A 23,487-nucleotide genomic window follows, 5' to 3' on the forward strand; every position below is an offset into this window, starting at 1 on the left:
ATAGATTGCATATTTCTAGGTGTAGGGTGGCCATAGAGTTAGTAGTATGGGGTAGTATTTTTTGTATTGTCTTGTCAACGAAAGGTTAGGGTGTGTGCTTCCCTATTGTAAGTATCATAACACATCAACACAGGCACATCTTATGGAATTGTGGCTTGAACGAGAATAAAGATAGAAGAAGTGGTTTAAAAATTGGGTCAAGTGGCGATTTTAAATTTATAAAACTGTAAATAAAGGGTTTTAGTTTAATTCTAGCCGTTAATATCATTGAATATTTTGGTAAATGATGCATTACATTTTAGAAATATTACAATTAGAGTGTTTGGACCAAGTAGATAAGTTCAACTATATGACGTAGTCAAAGTTTTGCACCTTAACGGTTGTTTTATATCCTTCGATAAAGGATGTGCCCCTCCATTTCGGTAAACTAATGTTTACCTCAAGTTGTCTAAGTTATTAATCTAGAAACGATCACTTGTTTCACAATCAGGTACTAACATTTTGGCACCTCCTATGCTCACTTGGGTGTTTCTAGCAATTTTTTTCGGTATGTATTACTTAAAATGCATACTTCCCAAAACAACCATCTATCCAAAACAAAGTGTGGTAGTGCAATATTAACGATTTTTCTGAGATATTATTTGGAGCGTTGTTAGATACAATAATTAGACGACAAGGGATAATTGTATTTTGGAGTAATGGGTTGGCTTTTTGATGTTTTTTTCTTTTTCAAAGGTTTGGATTATGGCGCGTCATGAAATAAGTTTTAGTGGGAAAATGCCTCACGTGATTGGTATCAAGTAACACCATTTGGGAGGCTATAAATAGGGAGCCACAATCACAACGTCACACCACCTACTTAAGCAATTAAAAAGAAAACCCTAACTTGGTAACAATGGAGAAGCCAAATGATGGTTTATCTTCATTCAAAAAAGCAGAAAAGCCAAATGATGGTGGATCTTCCTCTAGGAAACCATCAAAATCACCCTCAAAAATGGAATATGATAAGGCAAAAGAGATAGTTAAAAATTATAAAAAGAGGTCTCTACTAGAAAAAACCATTACCAAAGATGCATTCTCGATGCCAAAATTCCCGGATCATCAACAAGAAATTCAATGTGTTAAGCCCTTTGTTGAAAATGTTAAGCCCTTTGTTGAAAATAATTTTCCCCCAGCACTATTCCGAACCCCTAAAGTCCCATCCATTGAACCCAATGATGTAACAAAACTTCTCCCTGCTGCGTTCGGGATCTAAAAAAAAATTGGAAGTTAACCTAAAAATGAAAACCAGTCACCTGTGGTAGAGGAAGACCTGAGGAGGGTACCGGTAGACATTGACCTTGATGTAGCGGATCCACCTGTAACTATTCATGGCAATGCTAATCACTCAGTTGTTGTTCGTAGCCTAACCCCCGGGGATGTAGGTGTGCTATATGACATACATAGCAACGAGACGTTCGAGAAGATTTACTCCGACTATGCCAAGAAAATTATTGTCCTTCCACGCGAGATATGGCTGAAGAAATGGTCAGACGATCGATTGATTCTCAGGACCGATAAACCTGGGGATGTAGACCTTAAGAGTTGTGATGATATCTACGTGATGGGTCAGGTACGAAAATCTTATTTCTTGTTTTTGTTATTGTGTTGTTGTTAAGGATATTTGCAGTATATGGATAGGGATTCTTCATCATTATGTAGATGTGACTCGTGACTCATAATATGGAATTCTAAAAAAGCATGTTGTTTAATTTTTAATCAGCCTAGTGTACTCAACTTAAACTCAAGGGTTAAGTACTTCTACATCACCGAGGTTGCAAGGGATCCAATAACTGTGAAGGTGTCCGGAACAATGGAGACTCGCTTGGTGGGTTTGTTTCACAGATGGGCTGAAAGAGCGGATGCGGATCCAAGCAAGGTTGTTTTTATGCATGAGCGGAGGTACCTAACAACGGTGGATACAGGTTGGTAGTGCTGGACTTCATAATGGAGATGAGGTCGTAGCATTCTACAATTGCCCATGAATGATGCTGTTTGGGCTAAATTGAAATCTAAGATAGTGTTTATGTTTAATTAAGTTTTAAATTATGTGTTTTTAAATAGGTTGTGTAATAGACTATGTTTAAATTGTTACCGCCCATGGTATAGCCGGAATGGCACTTGCTTTTGCTTGACAACACCCAAGTTGGCCCTATAACTAAGAAGGCTTACGGTGGTAGTAGGAAATGTTTTCATATGGTGTATTATGTTGTTTGCCCTGACTATAGTTGTTGATTGGATGTAATCATGGGTGTATTCGTACTAGGGGTTAATCATGTCTTTTGTCAACATTTTGGGCAACAATTATTTTAAGTAAATTGTTTTAAGTATTGGATGTAATGAACTGATCCACTTTGTTTAGCTTCATTGGGTCGGCCCAAATCTAATTTTCATTTGTGTTTTATTGGATTACTTCGAAAAATTTAAAACATAAAGACTATGGATTTAGGTCAATGTAGGCCGGCCCATCAGGGATGTGTAATAAGCTGCTCTCATTTACTGGGCCAGCCCATCGAAAACAGGAATCCGTGTTGTGATGCAAACTGAATCCTAACTTGGAGTTGTTAATGTTAAATTGGTGTTCTGATATTTTTAACAAAACTTATGTTAGTCATAATCTTCGCATTCCAATAAAATAAATGACCCAAGGGCTTAAGGGATCTGCTATTGTAAATTAACGATAATGGAAAAGAGTTTTACAAAAGACGAAGAGGTAATAGCTCTCGTTGAACACGTTACCATTCCATTAGTACCGAACAAAGTAACGCATAGGGTAATATCTATCTAAAATCTTCAACTAGAGCTGAGGTCTCCCACAGTATGCACAAAGCAGAGTAGCCAAAATATCCAAGTTTTAATCATCTAAAGCAATGCAATTCACTACCTTAAAGCTAGACGGTAACAAACTGGATGCCATACTAATTGTCAAATGAAAAAGATGTTGAATATTGGGTTAGGATTCCAGCCATACAACTCAACGCGGGCTTTCTCATTCTCTTGAACATCCTCCTTTAGCAGGACGTTTTGTACTCCTTTCTTTAGGTTGCATGATATAATCCGGTTTTTTGAATCCCGCCTAATGTGCATTGTGGCGTCATACTTTGTAGTGTTCATGTAGAATGCCACTTTGGTGTCTTTCACAATGCGGTTCAAATGAGCTTTGGCAAATTTCAGGGGGACGTTCTACAATAATAAAATACATAAGTTGTAGAGACAGGTAAAATATGAGTGGACAATAAAAAATTCATCAAGCTACATGTAAGATAGTATCAACATGTCAAAGATCAACTTACAATGGTAGGTTTAAACAAATAGCTGTGCAGGAACTGGAAGTCAAAGTACGGATCTTCTTCTTCGCTCCCTGATCCTACTTCGGTTCCTGTAATTTCAATGCCATCCCTCCAAATCCTAACCCGATATACCATGTTCACATAGTTCTCCAAAGTCAATAGAATAAGATCTCCAACTTCTAAGTTGTTGGAGGTGACAAAATCTTCCCAACCCTTGCATAAAAAAGTCTCAACTCTCCCATCACCCCAAACAACGTCCTTTAATTCGACCTTGTGTTTTGTTTTTTCACCTCCCCGTCGTAGAGTCAGAATAATCTTTACCCAGTTCTTATTCCATGTGGTCCACATGTCTTTAACCCCAAGAGACATACGATTCGGAAGAGGCTGGGTTACAAGGTTACAAAACAGAGCACAGATTATTCTTTAGCAAATCTAATAATTTTTTGATAAAGCTATGAAATACCTAATACAAAGTGCTCACCACATTTCGTAGAAGCCTACGAGTATCGATTGTGAATTCAAAGTGGGTAACAGACATTATATCTCCACCTAAAATTACAAACTCCACCCATTAGATCGAGGGAATAAACTTAAAATCATGACATGGATAATGACTAACAACACCTTTATCCTTTACAAACTCCACCTTTTACTGCATTCAGTACTACAAATCTAAGTTCAAACAGAATTAAGGCCAAGAGAACCACAACAATAGATTTCAACTACTTAAAATAGTATAATAACTGACAAACAACGCATTATCAAATTGCCAAAATTAGATCTATAAAACAAGCGATAATCATATGAGTGTTTACAAACAGGTAAATTCAACATTAAAAAAAAACCGACCACATACAAAATTCCACATGAAACATCTCAATTACAACTAAAACTGTACCCAAATTGTTAATTATTCAATTTTACAATCGACATTTAGCTTTTGTATGATAACAGAATTTTCATTTGCTCATCATAGCGACATTATATACAAATTCAAGCCCGTATTGAAATCTAGAGAACCAATTCGAAAAACTTAAAAAAGCCGCAAATTGGGACTAGATTCATAATTCCAGAATGCTATCTAAAGCAGAGAATTTATTTTTGTAAATTCACCAAAAATATGCACGTGTCTAGAGTAAATTAAGTAATGAAACGATTAATAATTCAGAGAGGTACCTGCAAGTTGCTGAACCGGAAATAGAGAGCAAGATCTGAACTGATGGCGAGAGATTTGAGGATGGACAGGGGTTAGGGTTTGTGAGGAGAAGTATCAGTGTTTGACTGTTTGTGTTCTATACGTTCTAAATATAATGGGAAATAATAAAGTATTTGAAACTTCTAATTATCTTTCCTCATGTTTATGTTTCGTACAAAAAAAACGTACACCCATTTACTTATTTATTTAATTGAAATTTGTTATTTCGCTAAACGGTGGCACTTATACCAATCATAATTTCCAACCGTAGGATTGGCAAAAACTATATTACATAATATTTTTTGAGTACAATGTGTGACAGTGAGGGACTACCCCAATGGTCTCAACACAGCAACACTCTATACTCAATAAGTAATGCAACATCAAAGGTTCGACACCTACCATACCACCCCCAAACGCCCCTTTATTATTTTTTAATTTTTTGTATCCCCGAATCCTAGGTTTTTCTAAATTTTTAGACAGTATCTGTTTGTGGTAATTCGGTTGCTCTGTGTTGCTCAATATGAAATTCAATCTCCAATATATAAACAGAATGCTCTGTATTAGTTTAGAACTTATCCACCGAGGAAAGTCGTTGACAATTTCATAATGTTTCCTGATTCTATAGGGACATGGATACAGAATGGCTTCTACTGATTGTTTATGGAGCCAAAACAGAATTCTAAAGTAGTAGTTGTGTAACTACTAATATTGGCAATAAGTAAAAGGTGTTACACAATATTGGAGAATCACTTTACTAATCCAATGCCCGGTCTTAGTTACGTGAAAAAGATATGATAATTAGAATAAACATTGGAATTATACAAAAATATTTAACAAAATAAGTTATTGGCATTGTTTAATTCTATTTCATCCAAAATTGCATTGGAATATTGGATATTCAGTTACAGTGTTTACTTTCATAATTTGTCTGTCATACACGTCAAATATATCGAGTTATTAATGCGCAAGATTAAAACATAGAGTATGTCATTATATTTCAAGTTAAATAATGAAAAACGTATTAATTAAAAAGCAAAAATTTAAGAAGGAAATTGGGCCTAGTCCAATATAGGCCCTAAAGCCCAATATTGGGCCTAAGCACATATAGAATGCAAGTTACGAATTAGGAATGCGCAAGCTTCAGAAACTTCACTACAGAAAATACAATACTTTTGATAAATACAAAAAACACACAAAAGGCAGTGCTGGAGTTCTTTAGGACACCATATGATGAAGGCAACACTGCTGGAGTAGTTCAACAATAGGATAAGTAGTCAATAAAATAGAAATAGGCCTTAAATTTTATCAGCTTAGTTCCGATCACTACAACACAGAGCCATAGGACACGCGATGTTTAAAACAATTTGGACGGGGAAGACCATGCTACATAGGTGTCCACTAGTTGATCATCATCTGCCGTAATATCAACGCAACGGTCACCGGGAGACTGTAGAACAGGACAATCATCCAAATCTGACAATTTGCGCTTTGCCTGTGTGTAGATTAGGAATGAGTTTAGAGACACAACAAAGCGTAGCCAAAGCAATATCAATAAACAAGCTAATAAAAGGATAGAATCAACTAACGGGTTTTTTGGGTTGAACAACATTAATCTGATTCCCCTTTTGTTTCTTGTAGCCGGTTTCAGCCAAAGATTTGTACCTGGTTGCCTTTGGTCGTCCACGTGGTTTTTTACGGCTCTTAGGATCCTTCATAGCAGCATTGGTCTGCTTGGACTTGGGTTTGGTAACAGAATCCGGTGTACCATTATGGCCTTCTCGAGAGTTAGAACATGTCTTGGTTGAACCAATCTCTGATGGAGGGAAGGATGCTCTTGGCATTGGGGGAAGAACCTGCTTCTCCTGAAAAGAAGCCTTCATCATTTTAACTTCCTCTGCAAGCTGACTTAGCCTCTGTAATATGACCTCAACCGTGTCCTCATTGGCAGGGGATGCTTCGTCACAAATACACTCAAACGTACTCATCATACGGTTGAACTTCTGAACATGTAACGTCTTAGAAGGGTCATAGTAAGGGACTTTGACTCTTGTGTGCTTTCTCACAATGTCTTTTCTCCGCCTATCTAGGATGTACTTTTGTGGAATCTCAGACACCAAGTTCAGGTCAAGAACAACAATGGTATGCTTGCACAAAATACCAAAGGTTTCAAATTTCCGGCAATCACATGTAACGTCCTTAGTCAAACAGTTGAAAGTTACACAGTATAACCTGCGCCTGTTAGTCAGTTTTTCCGTCTTTGATCCTTCAGGGATTATCCAAACTCGATCCTCCAGCGTGTACTCAATAACATTTTCTTGAACTTGCCTCTTCTCCCTGGGGTAGACGTACATCATACGGGCACACTCTTTTTGAACTTCTTGGAATTTCGCGTCTGTGTATATTTTCAGGAAAAATTTCTCCACCTTGAAACCACTGACAAGGCGCCTGATATACTTTGAACACCTGGCATCTGCATTTGTTTCATCCTTCACCCTCTTCGTCATTGCTTTAGTGTACTTCATAGGAAACTCGAACAACATTGTACTCCTGCTTACAAAGCCATCAAAGAAGCTGTTTATGCTTTCGACACGCTATGTTGTTTTCATCCCCGCCCAGAAGTGCTCCTTCATGAAGGCGGGAACCCACATGTGCCTCTCTTCGTAAAGATCTGTTAACCATGGATTGTCCTTGAGTTCATAAGTTGTAATTAATGAGTTCCATCTGCTTTCAAATTCCTCCGGCGTGAAACTTTCATATATAGTAGCCTTCAGAGGGCTTTTGAAATCCAAGTACCTGCATATTTCAAAAACCAGAGTATAATACAAATAAACAAAAAATAGGAAAAACAAACAATCAGCATATCTCATTTTGGACATATGGATGGATACTTGACAATATAAAATGGATTATGTAGACAAACTGAAACTGCAAATATGACAAACACCCAAGAAAATAAAGAATGATTTCTCATCAATCACATTAACACTCTAAGAAAAGCAGTTGTGTTACATGTCATAGACCAGAAGAATCAAGCTGCAACAAAGATAAGAGTACAAAACATTATACCAAATGGTACTTCCAGAACCTGTTGGGCATCCAAAAAATATGCAACAATGCAAGTGTTAATTCAAAATAATCATAGTAGTGAATGAAACTTTTGGTTTCTGCTCCTATGAAGCAAAATAAATGCATGAATATGTATATGATCAATTGGGCAAGCTGTTAATGAAGGTTATTAGAAATCATTACAAAAGCAACAGAGCATTAAAGTTGTGCAAAATAATAAATAATTCTATGACTTTTCGGGGATTTTCCGCATTATGTGCCAAATGCACCAACGGTGACGAGCAGTTGGCATTACCAGCACCAATGCCTTTCTAATGGCTGCAGCTTGGTCGGTAAGGATTGCATTGGGCGGCTTATTACTCATGCACGCCAACCATTGTCGAATTATCCAAGAATAAGTGTCTGTGTCTTCATGTGATACCAATGCACATCCCAACAAAATAGATTGTCCGTGATGATTAACTCCAACAACATTTATAAAAGGAAGCTCATACTCATTGGTCAAGTAAGTTGCATCCATGCACACCACATCTTCGAAATACTCAAATGCTGCCCTACTACGAGCATCCACCCACATGACATCTTTCATCCTTCCCTCACCATCTATACGGTGAGAGTGGTAAAAATTGGAATTATCAGCCTGCATTCTCTCAAAATATTCCATCATAGCAGCACAGTCACCACCAGCCATATTCAGCCGCGCCTTCCTCTCCTTGTAAACTTCGTGTTGTAAATCCTTCACCGTAGGGCAGTTCTCACCATCCTTACCCAAACCTAAACACCCATGTATCTGTGGTACAGAGACACCCTCATCAAAGAAAGTTATTAGATTCCTTCTAACATTTGTAGTGTAATTCTTCATACGGTATTCTTTTACTAACTTGGACTTGGTAGGAGATACAAGGTGGGTATGGTCGAGAATGACCTTTCTCAAAACCCAAAGACCATCCTCATTGACACTACCATAAATTTTTGCTTCACAAAGACATTTTTTGGAGGTTCTTTTCCCGCGCGCAAGCTCATCTTCCAAGACAACTCCATCTACATCAGCACTAGTCCCACCCACATCCATAGATTTAGCCCTTTTATTTGCCTCCCTCCTAGCTCTCATGTCTGGATGACCCCAACATTCACATTTCCAAGTTATACCCCTCCTCACCTTATCCTTCTTCGAACTATATCCTTGAGCCCTAGTGAAACCAAACCCTTTTTGCTCAGCATACTGTTTATAATAGCATTCAACATCCTGCCAAGATTTAAATACCATGCCTACTCTAGGAGTTTCAACCAAAGCAAATACAGAAACTTTGTTAGTTGAGACAATGGTTTCAACTGTCTCAATAGTCTTCATTGGAGACACCAGACCACTGGGTGGACATTCTTGCGAAGGACCTTCTCCAGAAACAATGACAGGAACAAAACAATCCAATAGTGGATCAGACTGGATATCATGCCCCTGTTCCTCGATAGAACTAAGTTAAAGATCATTGTTTTCCATAACTTATCTCTGTATTAACATTTGTATTATAAGATATTCAAATAAATGAGAGCTGTAATAAGACATTTCACAAACAGTAGTTTGACCATAAGTAACAATTTATACAGTATTCAGCTCATAACTAAAAGCAATTTATACTATATAATCATTCAACACATATAGTTAGCTTATAGGTAAAAGGAGAATAAACAATTCAATTTAATAAAATCGGGATAATAGGAGGAAATTCAAACCCAATCCCAAATTACAAAAAGACCCAAACACGCTAACTGTATGTGAAATGCACACCACTTTATTATATTATAGCAATTGCAGCTCCCATTAGCACGGTTACAAACCAGGTACGATTATAGTTCACACAGCACTAAAATTTATCAGAAGAAAGTACGATTAAAGGAGAAGAGCAAGAAATTAACTTACAAAGAAAGATGGGCAACGTCGATAGATTTTAAGCTACCTGACCGATCAACCACATATACTCTAGATTTTAAGCTCAATCGTTGCTTCCGAATTTAGTACGAAGAAGAAGATGCAGATTTTTTCCATTTTTCGAAACACAAGATGAACAAGAATTTCCTCGATGAAGCAGATCTATGATATTAATTTTCAATTTTAAAATTATTTCTGAATTTTGGGTGATGGACGTTAGTTCAGGATTGAACGACGTTAACAACGTATTCTTAACGGCGCAAACAAGCCCGTTAACATGATCCATGTCAGCAGCGGTACAAATCAATAAAAATATACTACATTTGCTCAAGAGGGCCCACAGAAGCAGCTGATTAACAAGGATTGGTTAATCAGGCTGATCAACCGGGTCGGCCTCATGTGTATGCCTCTAATTATATTACCTGGGATTTTTGCTGAATTTTGGCCATTCATATTCTAATAGTCATGTATGTAAGTTGGCTTTTTTATGCATTTTTTAAAATTGACATCAAAATAACCATGATGCTTAGCCTCCAATCGTATTTGTTATGTCTGTTGTTGAACAGGATCGAAGTAATGAGTGTGATGTCCGGTAAAAAAAGGGTCAAAAACAACAACAATACCAACGTTGACAACAGCAATAGCAGCGTGGTCAACACCAATAGCAGCATTGTCAACAACAATAGCTGCGTCAAAAACGAGGTTGACAAGATTTGTGGGTATTTTTTTTTTTACTGTCGCGTTGTTCTTGTTCTGTACTTTTTGTACTTTTTCCATACAAGATATTATATTTTCCAAGCAAGCTGCCAACCCCATGCTAGAGTTTCAGATCAATTCTGTTGAGGTGAGTTCGATGAAATTACACAATGTCAGCAATGATTACTATTTTATTATTGGTGGCGACAAGAAACAACACTTAATGGCAGATTTGGAGTTTCATCTGACATTGAAGAACAAGGAAGTAGGACTGATGTATTTTAACCCTATGGAAGTGTCATTAGAGTATGACCCTGATGAAGTTCTATCTTCGACTATTCTTGAACCTTATTTTCTAGTGGAGGATCAACACCAACTGCAATTTGGAATGCAAATCAAGGATGCTGATGCATGCCTTCAGAACAGGACTATGGATTCAATCTCTGAAGATTTGTCAGACCAGAATGTTGTGCAGTTTGCTCTGAAAGGCAAAGGTCATTGTGTACATTGGCGTAGAGGTGTTTTGTATAATTGCGGTATCAAGCTTTTGTGTGAGGATATAAAGGTTCAGATTTTACCTGCAATTGCAAATAATTTCATGACTGGGAGTATGATTGTCAGCCCACTCCTTTGCAAATACAACTCTGATAATAGAACTATTGGTGCATAAAAGTTTGTTCCATTAGGAGCTCAGTGCTTAAATTGGTTGGAACTTGGTGAACTTGAAATGATAGAACGAATTAGGGATACAGGAACAACAAAGCTTCTATATCAAGGTGCTATAGGAGATAGCGTATACGTTCCTGTAAAGATTCTGGTTCAAGTTCCAGTTAAGTTCTTATTATTCAAAGTTCCTTGGAACAAAGCATTAATTCCTGTAGCAGACTCTTATGAAGGATGATGAGTTAAGATGATTATCTTTGACTGCGTGTTGGAGATTCATCATTTCGTTGATGGAACGACATCTAAAAGGGAGTATTCTTACAGGAACTTTATGTTTCAACACTTTTATGCTTTAGGTTTTATCTATCTCTTTTGACTAACCTACTGACATTTTAAAGGCACAAAGGAATCTCTTGGGCTGTGAACTTTCAGGTTATATCTTTTGAATGATAATATGAGGGACTTTGACAAGGTGTTGAAGAATTTGAGATTAAATCAACACGTTCCTCTACCCAAGATACAATGGTCTAAAGGACCAGAAGGACATGTTCCAACTTTTTGTCAAAAGGAACATGGAAGAGTTGAAGGTTTATAATAGGAGGGAACTCGCATTATCTCGACAGCGAGGTTCCAAAAGAGATGATGATAGCCAAATCAAGGTATCTCTTACTATAAACCTACAATGGAAGAACTTTGACTTATAATACTAACACGAAAGGTAAAATTTCCACATAACAGGAAGTTAGTAAGTCAAGTTCCTATCCCATTGTGAATATTTTTCTCGTCGAGTTTTTAATGCTCATTCTGGTTTTCAATTGCTTGTAACTCTAGTTGTTTCATGGCTTCAAGATGACATCATCAATAAAGAGTGGAAATGTCACATATGAAGGGAATAAAAAAGGGAACACATCATTTGTGGATCTCAAGGTGATTCCTAACAACAACCTGACATTTCTAGGTTTTATTGAAGATGAGATACTTCTATGCTTCAAACTGTGAACTTGTAAATCTTTCATGCTTGATAAACCTAGTAGGAACTCGATAATAGATATATGTATATGTAAGTTCCAAACAGGTTAAATCGAGAAGCATGAGAATCAAACACATGTTACATTCTCTTTCAACATCTGGTAGATGGTAAGCAACACTAATCTATTGGATCTTAGTAATATGGATATGTTTACCATGTGATATGTAGAGACTAATTGAAAGAGATGTCTTGTTTATAAGTAATGAAAGCAAATGTGCACTTGGTTACTTTTCTTAATAGAAGAGACGATGAATTGTCTGTTGAAAGTCTTTTCTATCACAGGGTAAGTGGCTAAGTGTTCATCATCTATGAGGTTATAGATCTAACAACGGAACCTAGTTCCAGTCATGTTTAGTGTTTGTTGCAGGAACACAGATTGATAACAAGTTTCCAATTTTGAATCATGAAAGACAAGAAGAGAACAAAGTTATATACTAATGGTCTTTGCAGATTCTTTGGAATAGTTTTCAATGCCTCTTGCTACATCATCAACACTGAAGCAATAGATCTTTGATTAACAAGACACCCTATGTTCCACTTAGAGATGTTTGATGATAGAAGTGCCAAGGCGATTTATCCATAAACGCCGAGAACAGCAAAACATAAAGAGTTTACCCTATCTTGTTTAATGTGCAATAAGTGAACATATTTTGAGACTAACATGTTTGTTCCCATCAGACAGGTGATAAAAGGTGAACTTGCAAGTTCTTGAAGAACTATCTGAGTTCCTAGTAAAGAAATATGTCACTAAGAATAACAGCAAGGGATAGCTACATATGTTGAGGAACTTCGAGATGTTAAGTTCCAACTCATGCAGCAAAGTTCAAAGAACTCAATACAAGAAAGCAAGTTCCAACGAAGTTCCAGAGCTGAGATAATATTTGTTCCGACCAGCAATATCTCAACAAACTATGGAACTAAAGTGTCTTTCATGCATATGTAACCAAAGGGAAAACCTCAACAACCAAGGATCGGAGAAGAGCTCGAGATATCAACCGAAAAAATGGACTTCATAACTCATAGTTGTATAAAAGATAAGTTTGTTTTTAAGGTTGATGTAAACATATAATTGGTTGTTATCAGATTAGATGTGCAGCAGGAACTTAATAAGCTTAGAAGGAAGAGGATGCATGTCACATCCTGAACCTATTCTAGAACACCTAAAAAGGGTCGGAGATAAAAAGGGTGTTCTGGAAAAAGCTTGTTGAGTAAGGCACGTGAATGGAACAAGGCCAGGTTGATTCTTAAAAGAAAAAACCAATACAAAGGTATGGATTGTCTTTAAGGAACTTGTTGCGTGTGTAGCTAGACTTGAAGCAAATTGAATAATATTTGTTCTTGCTGTTTATATGGGATTAGAGTTGTACCACATGGATGTCCTGTATGTCTTGATATGAATTTTTGTAGACGTCTATGTGGAACATACTCTAGGATAGAATGCTATCCAAGTTCCTTCTTGAAAATTGAGTTTTAAAAGTGTCAATTTTTGTTTTCAAGATGAACTGAGTTATTAGTAGTACTTGTTTACATTGATATATCTCTGGTACTACTAACGAACCATTGTGCATTGATTTTTGCTAATTTATGATAAGAAAATATATTTGTAAGCATTAACCACTGACAATGGAACTTGAGTTAGAAGTGGAAGTTCATATTAGATTCAAGATCATCAAGGAACATAACAGCCACTTCAAGAACTCCAAGGTAAGCCATCATATTCAACCAATGCTTTAAAGTTATATTTTTACTGGTGAGAGACTACATAAGATACAAGTTCCTTTTCACATGTCGGCATTAGATGAATTGAATTGATATATTTGTGGTATGAATGCAATATGTGAATTTGTGAATTGATTCTCTTATGGTTTTGTCTTGACTTGTCATATTCTTGTTTATTGCTTAATAGAACAAGACTTGATGAAACATAACATGAGTATAAAGTATTTTTCCCATAAGTTATGTCAAGCTGGGGTTCCTATGCATGTAATACTTAAAGTAAAGAATATGCGCTTATTGTTTATGTGTCACACTTAATTCTTGTGTTGTAAAAGACATACTTACTTGCCTAAGAGTATTAGAGGTCTCATAATAGAACTATGGGTGCTGTCAAACACGAAGTTCCTAAGTTGCCAAAGGAACAATGAAAGAAACTTTGATGGAACAAGACAGGTAAGTTCCCAGACCGTTTACACCTCACTTGTTTAAATTTCAGAGGGAACTAACCTATATTTTAGCCAAATTTCAAGCATCCACGTCATATATCTTCGATCGCAACATTATTCTACAACTCTAAGTTGTGTGTCCGTGTTGCATATACTTTAATTGTCCCATATTCAGAAAATCGAAGATTCTTATTCACCCAATTCAATTTCCTCTTTCCGTTCACACACTTTTACTTCTTATTCTTGATTCCCATGTGCTCTAAGTTTGTTGATCATCTTTTTATGATTTGATGAAACATGAAAAATGGTGATTATATGTTGAGGGGGAAGTTGAAGATAAAGAAAGAAGTAAGTACTTGAAAAGGAAGAAGAATGGTAAAGGACTCAGGGGGAATAAGGTAGGAACCAAGAAATCAAAATGGTTCAAATCTGGTTGTGGAACTCAAGTGTATGAGTAAGTAATATCTTCATTGATTTAAAAATGTGTTATTCCAGGAAAGCATGCAAAATTTGTATAATGACACCTTTTAAAAAAAAAGGAAAAGAAAAAGAAAAGGGTGATCAAATATTTAATTTCCTGGACATCTAAAGATGAAAAATATTGACTTTGATGTGGAGTACTCGTATACCTGGTGAGCTAGTGAAGGAACAACGACAAACGTTGAAGGAACTTGGATATGATGAAACTGAAATCTATTTAAGTTCCAGTATGCAAAATGTTCCTCAAAGAAGTTGGTGGTTGAAGTAAGGGAATTTGGTTATCAATTGGTAAGATGAATATGTGTTGTGTTTAGCAGGAGTTTCAAGAGTATGAAATGAAGAACAAATGTGGTGAACCTCTTCATCTCAAAAGGTCTAACCAAAGAGCATAAATTCCACCTCATGTTCCCTCTACTTATTTTGTTCCATATGCTTCTTTATATATCCTTTCAGCTTGCGCTTTCATTTGTCTATTCATGCAGTCCATTCCTAACTTTTTAGCTCTGATATTTACTTGATTCTTAACCTCTTATTTGTCAAGTTCAATTAAGGGTTTTGAAGTTGGGCCTTTGGATTGTGAGTTGGAAATTAGTGTGAAAATGGTATTCGTGTTTGAAAAGTGAGTACCTTGAGGCTTTTAGGAACAACAAGTGTTTAACCATTATATATTTACTTATTATATGGTGGTAGGTGTAACATATGACTTTAAGTGTGTATAATTTACGAAAACAAACATGTGGAACAATACCCTTTTTGATAATGACAAAAGGGGGAAGAATATGTATGATGCTTATGGTATGCAGTAATTAAGTCTAAAGTTCATACATCATGATCGTTGAAAGTATATATATATATTGATAATGATGTGTATTGCTAAGTTCCTAACTATGTTAAGTTCTTGTGTATGTTCTTAATGTTCTTAACTTGTTCATATGTTATTTCCTTGAAAAACTAAGGGGGAATAAATGTACAATGATTATCCTTTAATATGTGATAAGCATCATTAGTTTGTCATCATCAAAAAGGGGGAAATTGTTGAGCAATTAGGTTTTGATGATTATAAACTAATGATGATTATCTATTTAACGTGTATGAAGTTGTGCATAGAAAGAGCAAGTTATGCTTGGAACAGGATAAAAGGAACCTGAGTAATGACAGGTATATATGTAAGGAACTTGAGCAATATAGGATAAGCAATAGAGGAACAAGAACAACGATAAGTGTTATGGTTGATAAGCATGATGATGGCTAAGGAACCATAAAGGTAATTATGTAAATAGGTGTTTACATATGTTAGCTTCACGAGGTAAGTATCCTATACATATATATGTCATGTATGTGTAGAAGTCTTTTAATTTAGTTTAGTTTTCTTTACTGTTTTTATAAATGAAAAAACTAACCTTCTGAGTTGCTTTGTTATCCTCAGAAGTTTGCTCAGTTTGTCATCATTAAAAAGGGGCAACTTGTTGACCCTTATGAGGTTTTGATGATGATGTTAAGAATTGAGCAAACTTCCATTTAATAAGGATTTTCTAGTGTTGTGATGTTTGCAGGTTCAGTAAGCGTTGAGGGCTGAAGTAGGAACTGAAACAGAGGAACTTTAGAAGATCCATGAGGATACAAGTAAAGTTAGAAGAAGAGTTCCAGAAATGGAACTTCCAGAGGTTTCTTAACAGGAACTTCGAAACGGGTTGTAACGACCTGGTTCCGGTGTAATGCTGGGGCAAACCCTAAGATCTAGAATATATCAAGACTACAGGATTCCAGAACAAGAGTTTCAGAGAAGCAACATGAAGACAGAGAAATAGAAGTATATTGCTCTAGGATTCATGTAAGTATGTTGGACATAAAATTCGGTCTGGAACAAGTCTTTATAGAACCAAGGTGAACTCCAAACAGTCAATGAAACTAGAGTAACTGACTTGTCAGGAACTCGAAGACTGTCAGAGTTCAGGAACCTAATAGGAACTTAAGTGTGCACGTTGTTAAAAGTCGGTTTTAATGATATATATATTTACCTTATACGTGCATATCTTTTAGGGATTTGGTTTTACTGAATAAAGATATTTATCTTCTAATAAATCCCTTTCGGAAAAAGATAAATTTTGTTTAAAAAGTATTTTTAAACTAAAAGATAAGATTGAAATAAAATCTGATTTTATGTTAAGTTTATCTTATTATTATTGACAGATTTTATTCTTAACAAAAAGATATATTTTCGGAAAACTTGTTTTTAGAAAATATCTTTTAAACTTATCTTTTCAGAAAATCTATCTTTTTCAAGATGAAATGAATAATTCGAGTGTACTATAAATATGCTCATATGTATTCATTCAAAGTTGAGGCTGACGAAGTGTAGTGGTCGTGCTTAATGGTTTTATCCTTCACCACGAAGCTAAGTCAGTTCTCCTGGTCAAAGTTCCTATCAGGTTTTGGTTACAATACGTCCAGTGAGTTCCAGACAGGTCTCGAGTGTCCAATATATTAGTTTTATCTCTTTATTCATAGATATGTATTTAGGGATATTCAATGAGATCTTGTAATGGGAAAAAGGGTTTTGAGTGTTTTGTATTTTGGGGTGAGATTGTGAATTCTCTTAAATTCACGTTTGAGTGTATGAGTTTGAATTCTCTAAAATTCGAGTGGTAGTTAGTCACCCCGAGTCTGTCTTGGGTTGCAAGTGGGAAAAAGGAACCTGAGTGTGTCTTAGGTCGAGAAAGGAACCTGAGTGTGTCTTGGGTCGAAAAAGGTGCCTGAGTTTGTCTTAGGTCTGATAGGATAGGTTCTTATCAATTAGCAAGTGTCTTAAGAGGAACTTGCAAAGCAAAGGTCTGTGTAATAGGTTGTACTAGGAGAGTTGCCTATTATAGTGGAATTTGTTTATAAGTCCCAATAGGGCCGAGGTTTTACTTCCAGTTAGGCACTGGATGGTTTCCTCATAAAACTTGCTGTGTGCTTTAAGTTCCTTTACGTTTTAATTGTTTATTTCTGCTTAAGTTCCGCGATTGGAACCTACTACCATTCACCCCCCCTCTTGTAGTAGTTCATCTAAACTAACAAAAACCTTGATGTTTAGCCTCCAATTGTATTTTTTTTACGTCTGTTGTTGAACAGGATCGAACTAATGAGTGCGATGCCTGGTAAAAAAAGGGTCAAAAACAACAACAATACCAACGTTGACAACAGCAATAGTAGCGTGGTCAACACCAATAACAGCATTGTCAACAACAATAGCTGCGTCAAAAACGAGGTTAACAAGATTTGTGGGTATTTTTTTTTACTGTCACGCTGTTCTTGTTCTGTACTTTTTGTGCTTTTTCCATACAAGATATTATATTCGCCAAGCAAGCTGCCAACCCCATGCTAGAGTTTCAGATCAATTCTGTTGAGGTGAGTTCGATGAAATTACACAATGTCAGCAATGATTACTATTCTATTATTGGTGGCGACAAGAAACAACACTTAATGGCAGATTTGGAGTTTCATCTTACATTGAAGAACAAGGAAGGAGGACTGATGTATTTTAACCCTATGGAAGTGTCATTAGAGTATGACCCTGATGAAGTTCTATCGTCGACTATTCTTGAACCTTATTTTCTAGTGGAGGATCAACACCAACTGCAATTTGGAATGCAGATCAAGGATGCTGATGTACGCCTTCAGAACAGGACTATGGATTCAATCTCTGGAGATTTGTCAGATTAGAATGTTGTGCAGTTTGCTCTGAAAGGCAAAGGTCATTGTGTACATTGGCGTAGAAGTGTTTTGTATAATTGCGGTATCAATCTTTTGTCTGAGGATATAAAGGTTCAGATTTTACCTGCAATTGCAAATAATTTCATGACTGGGAGTATGATTGTCAGCCCACTCCTTTGCAAATATAACTCTGATTGCCATCTTGCCTAGCAGTCTAGATATATTTAGTTCTATATACCAGTCTATGACGCTGCGAATGTAAGGTTATGATTTTTGGCTACTTGAGGTGAAATAATTTCATGTTTTTTGCATCACTATTTTGAAGTTTTATGTCTAGTGGTTTTTATTACAAGTTTAAAATAAAGAATGCATTTGTACAAGATGGAATGTTTTGGAAGTACAAATGCGACATAAGAAAGTTTTGGTGAGTCACATTCTTTTGGCCGTGCAGCTTCAGCTTCTATGACCAGTAATAGGTTTGGTTTAGTGATAGTATAAAACTAGTACAAGTCATGTGCAAATGCACAATTTTTACAAAAATTTATTACTCCCCTGTGTTTTTTTTAAGTGTTACAGTTTAATCGGCACATAGTTTTAGGCAATTTAATTGATTTAAATAAAATAAGGGGTATGTGGGGTAATTGGAGTATTAAAAAATTGTTAAGAAAGGATAGTGGGATTAATAATTTATTGAAAAGTAATGAATGTGAGAGGAAAGATATAATAATAAAAAAATAAAAAAAAAAAAAAAAAAAAAAGTAGTTGTGGGTTTGGGTGGGGATTATGAGAGAAGAGAGATATAATAGTTTAATGTAGTTTTTTACCAAAATAAGAAGTGGAACACTTATTAAAACAAGGCCGGATTTGGTAAGTGTAACACTAAAAAAAAACACGGCCGGATTTGATAAGTGTAACACTTAAAAAAACATGGATGGAATACGAATTACAACATTTTTTTTTTTTTACAAAAACCGAACAAGATATATATTAAAGGAGTTGTTTGTCTGATAAAGCAGACATTACAACTTCATGAGGGCCATCCTCCATCCAAACTAAGTCCTCTCCAAAGGATAAAGCTACTTTGGCCCTGGTATATTGGTATGGGCCACTTTATTACAACTTCTATGAGCAAAATAAAAACTACAATAATTAAAGTACTAGCCAAAGGAGAAACTATAGCCCGCTACTCGGTATTGAACCCCCTGTCCAATACCTGAATAAAAAAAATAATATTTGCGAATTAAAAAAAGGCAAAATAAAATAGGGGGTAAAATGAGAAAGAGGGGTGGGTAATAAAGAAAAAGGAGGAGAGAGAAGTTACTTTTCCCTCTTTGCTGTTGTTTCCCGTGAAAAAACGACCGATGCCGGACCGGAGCAGCAAATTTTGTGGTTGATAAAAGGTAGTATAATTGGAGGGCGGCGAAGGATTTTCAAAGTCTTTAAACATCTTGGTACTTTGGTCACGAGAGACGATGAATTCACCACCGGTGTGCAAATTTACGACTTTCTCCATGAAAAACGGTGAGTTCTTTGTTTGGTGTTGTCGAAGTTCGAAACAATTTGGATGTGAAGGAGTTGAGGATGACGGCATTAATTGTTTGTCGGTGCTCCGTTATCATTAACGTGTATAATGTTATTTTATTTTGTATACTATTAATTTTTATTTGTATACCGTTATTGTTGAATTGTTTTGTATACTTTTTGGGTATATGATTATTGTGGGTTTGACTATATTGTTGTTATTGATTTTTATACTATCATGGTTGATTTATATGCTGTTATCATATGATTTTATACTGTTATTGTAGCTCTGGATATTATTATTACATATTCGATAGTGGTGGTGGTGAGGACGATGTAGTAACCCACCGGCATTGTTGTTGATGAAGACGAAGAAGATGATGGTGATGATGATTTCTCTCTCCTCTCACTTAAAGGTTTTCAAATTGATTTTCCAGTGAAAATTCTGGTCGAAATACAAACTAACCTTGAGGTATTCGAATTACAAAGGAAAAGAGGAGAGAATTTTTTTTTAAAAAAATAAAGGATTCCGGTGAGAATTTCAGTGGAGAAAGAGGAGAGAGAGGGGAAAGAGGAGAGAGAGTATTTTTTTACAGCTGGTAACAAAATAATTACTGTCTAAATATCTATGTGAAAGTATATTTTTGTCCCTAGGTATGGACCAAAGGAGTCCATACCTGATAGTGGTCCATCATGCCTCCAAGCCAAAGCCAAAATCTGTTTGATTAATTATCACAATAACTTGAGTAGCAGAGCATTCAAGTACAATAATTAATTTTATAAATGAACTAAATGCATTACTGAACATAATAAAATAACTTCATTATATACACTACATAGTTATGTATAAATATATAATTCGATTAATTATCTAGGATTACATATTGATATTATAATTACAAAAAATGAAGTGCAATGTTAATAAAAAGATAGATTCTTTACAACTTCATTTATTTTACTTTTCACCTAAAATTTTGATGGGTTTATTCTCCAAAATAAATTTAAAAAAAAAACAAACAAAGTACAACATATGTATATAATTAGACAAAAAAAGAATAATTTAAAGGATTTTTTGACATTTGCTACCACTAAAAACAACTCGCTTCGTCTTAAAAAAAAATAAAAAATAAAAAACAACTCGTTTCAGATTTGCTACAGATTTTTTTTTTTTTTTTTTTACTTTGCTACCACCCAAATCAGACTTTGTTAAAATTAACTACCACTTAACTAATTTTGTCACTGTAGCCGTTAGTGGGGTCCACTCCAACCACTACTTGACTATCTCCCCCATTTATGCTCGATTCTTCACCTTTGCTCATCCTTCCATCTGAATCCTTGCTCCAATAAAATTTTTGTCAACAAAAATTTATCAAACAAAAATACAATATCATTCAAGCAATCTAGCGCGAATACATCGAGTGTGTTAATTGGATTTTCTGGGCTGATTTGCGAAGGAATTTCTTGAGGAAAACGGGTAAGTTGTTTGTTCAATTTGAACAATTATGCAACAAAATGTTCAATTTGAACAATTATGCAACAAAATGTTCAATTGTTTTAATAATCACTAACGTAATTGATTAACAAGAATTATGTATTGGTTATAATGTAATTTAATTTGAAGTAATTTGTAGTTAAACCCATGAACAAAATTTAGGGTTCTTGAGCTTAATTCAATTTAGGGGTTTTATGTTAGGTGTAATAACCATTAAACAGAGAGTGTTGGCATGTTATAATAGTATTATTTGTTGTAATCACTCATTAATAAGGTCAAATTGCAGGGAATTATGTCTTTAATTAGGTGTTCACCTTTAGGGGTGTTCGCGGTGCGGTTTGGATCATAAACCGCACCAAACCGCAAAAGTGCGGTTTGTAATTTTTTCAAACCGCACCAAACCGCACTTTTAAAAAAACCGCACCGCATAATGCAGTTGGTGCGGTTTGTGGTTTAACCGTATTTTATTAAAATAATAATTATTCTTTTAAAAACAAAATTTTATTTTATTTTATAATTAATAGTTTATAATTCTAATATTAAACTCTTTTAATTAATCTTTAATTAACTAATAGTTAAAGATTAGCTCATATAATTTAGTTCTTTTATATAATTTTAATGAAAATATAGTATAAAAATCGCAGTGCGGTTTGCGGTGCGGTTTGGTTTCAATATTTTTTGAAACCGCACCAAACCGCAAATCGCGGTTTGGTCATTTTTAAAAACCGCACCGCAAATTTCAAACCGCAAACCGCACCAAACCCTCAAAATTGCGGTTTGGTTTGCGGTTTGGTCCGCACTCTGTACAGCCCTATTCACCTTCCAAATCTAAGAAATGTGATTGTGGCATTCCCATGACAAGACTCACCTCACGGACAAGAGAAACCTTGGCAAAAAGTTCTTTACTTGCAAGTTTTTTGACCCCAAAACAGAAACCAGGGGTTGTAAGTGTTTTGAGTGGGTGGATGTAGAAGATGGAACTGATTGGCAGAAGGAGGTGATTAACCAATTACTGTTGGACAAAAAACTCGTGAAGGGTGAGATCAGCTCACTTATAAGCCGGAGAATTCAGAAAATACGTGGCCGCGTTCAAAACTTCAAATGCATTACTCAATAATCATTTGGGTTTGTAAGTCTCACTCAGTTTTCAAGAAACAATTTGTAGATTAATATGATATCGACATGTGATGCAATCATATTATCAAATCGACACATATTGACTTAAGGAATTTGAATATTGCACACTAGCTTGTCTTAGAAAAGTGGGAGATTGAAGGATTTATGTCTTCGTCGTGTGCAATTACTAGATATATCAATGGATCAAATTATAGAGATAATTAAGTTCGGACATTTGGGTCGTCGTTTTATCATAGCTAAAGGTACTAATGATCTTTGGGCTAGTAAAATAGCCCAAAGCCCAACTGGACGGATCCTATAAAGTCACACAAAGGGTCTAGATCGAGCACGAGAGAACAAGGCCCATGATGGGCCTAATCCTTTAGTATGGCCGGCCATGTGGAGTGAGTTTGAGGGTTTTGGGCTTCCTAACCCTAGTCTAGTTATAATGTGATTATAAATAGACTAGGTGCCTAGGGTTTGAAGTAAGCAATTCAGTGATCAGTAAGATCAAACCCGAATTAGCAAACACGAGACCAACCTCTCTAAAACTCTCCTCTCTCTCACGGCTCTTTCTTCTCCTCGGCGCCAGTGTGGTGGATCGTGGTGGTGGTGGATCGTGGTGGTCGGCTTAGTCCATTAAAGGTGGTGATCGCGGTTTTCCTCAATCACTAGACCAATCTAGTATTGGTGGACAACTCGTTCGAAGCTTGTGGACTAAGTAGAGGAGCAACTAACGCTTGGGGATCTATTCTCTCCCTGATTTTCAATCATTTGCTACGTAGAATTCACGCTTCAAAGGTATGATTATGTGTCTTGTTTGTTATGCATGTGATCTTGTAATAAGGTACTTTTATGGATATGATTCATGTTTTTCCGCTGCGTAGTACCTATAAACTCCTACATTGAATTCATCTTCATTCTTGAATTTCTAGTGAAAAGGCGTGTTGTTATAATGATATAATGCTTATTATTTTTCCCCTCAAAAAAAATTAATGTTTATTATTTAGTTTAATTCATGCTTATTCTTGAATTTCTACTCACGTTTTACAGTTATCTTGATAACTGGAACTCGGTTTTTTTTAAGGTTTTTTTATAATGTTTTCTTGAT

The 23,487-nt window shown here is 35.7% G+C and overlaps 2 protein-coding genes across 2 annotated transcripts in view; one reads left to right on the top strand and one right to left on the bottom strand.

Moving 5' to 3' along the window:
• LOC145586188 (calcium-transporting ATPase 4, plasma membrane-type-like) overlaps window positions 1–23,487 on the top strand; it is a 197,860-nt gene that overhangs the window by 133,973 nt on the left and 40,400 nt on the right. The gene's annotated exons all lie outside the window — the stretch shown is intronic.
• On the bottom strand, window positions 7,119–10,336 carry LOC145583816 (protein FAR1-RELATED SEQUENCE 8-like). The gene is made up of 3 exons (XM_081640783.1): window positions 10,148–10,336; window positions 7,863–9,049; window positions 7,119–7,320 (listed from the first exon to the last, which is right to left on the bottom strand). Exons 1-3 carry the CDS (start codon window positions 10,334–10,336, stop codon window positions 7,119–7,121), a joined length of 1,578 nt encoding a protein of 525 aa, XP_081496909.1.

This window comes from Chenopodium album, chromosome 16 (assembly GCF_948465745.1).
Source record: "Chenopodium album chromosome 16, dcCheAlbu1.1, whole genome shotgun sequence".
In the NCBI taxonomy this organism is placed as follows: domain Eukaryota; kingdom Viridiplantae; phylum Streptophyta; class Magnoliopsida; order Caryophyllales; family Amaranthaceae; genus Chenopodium; species Chenopodium album.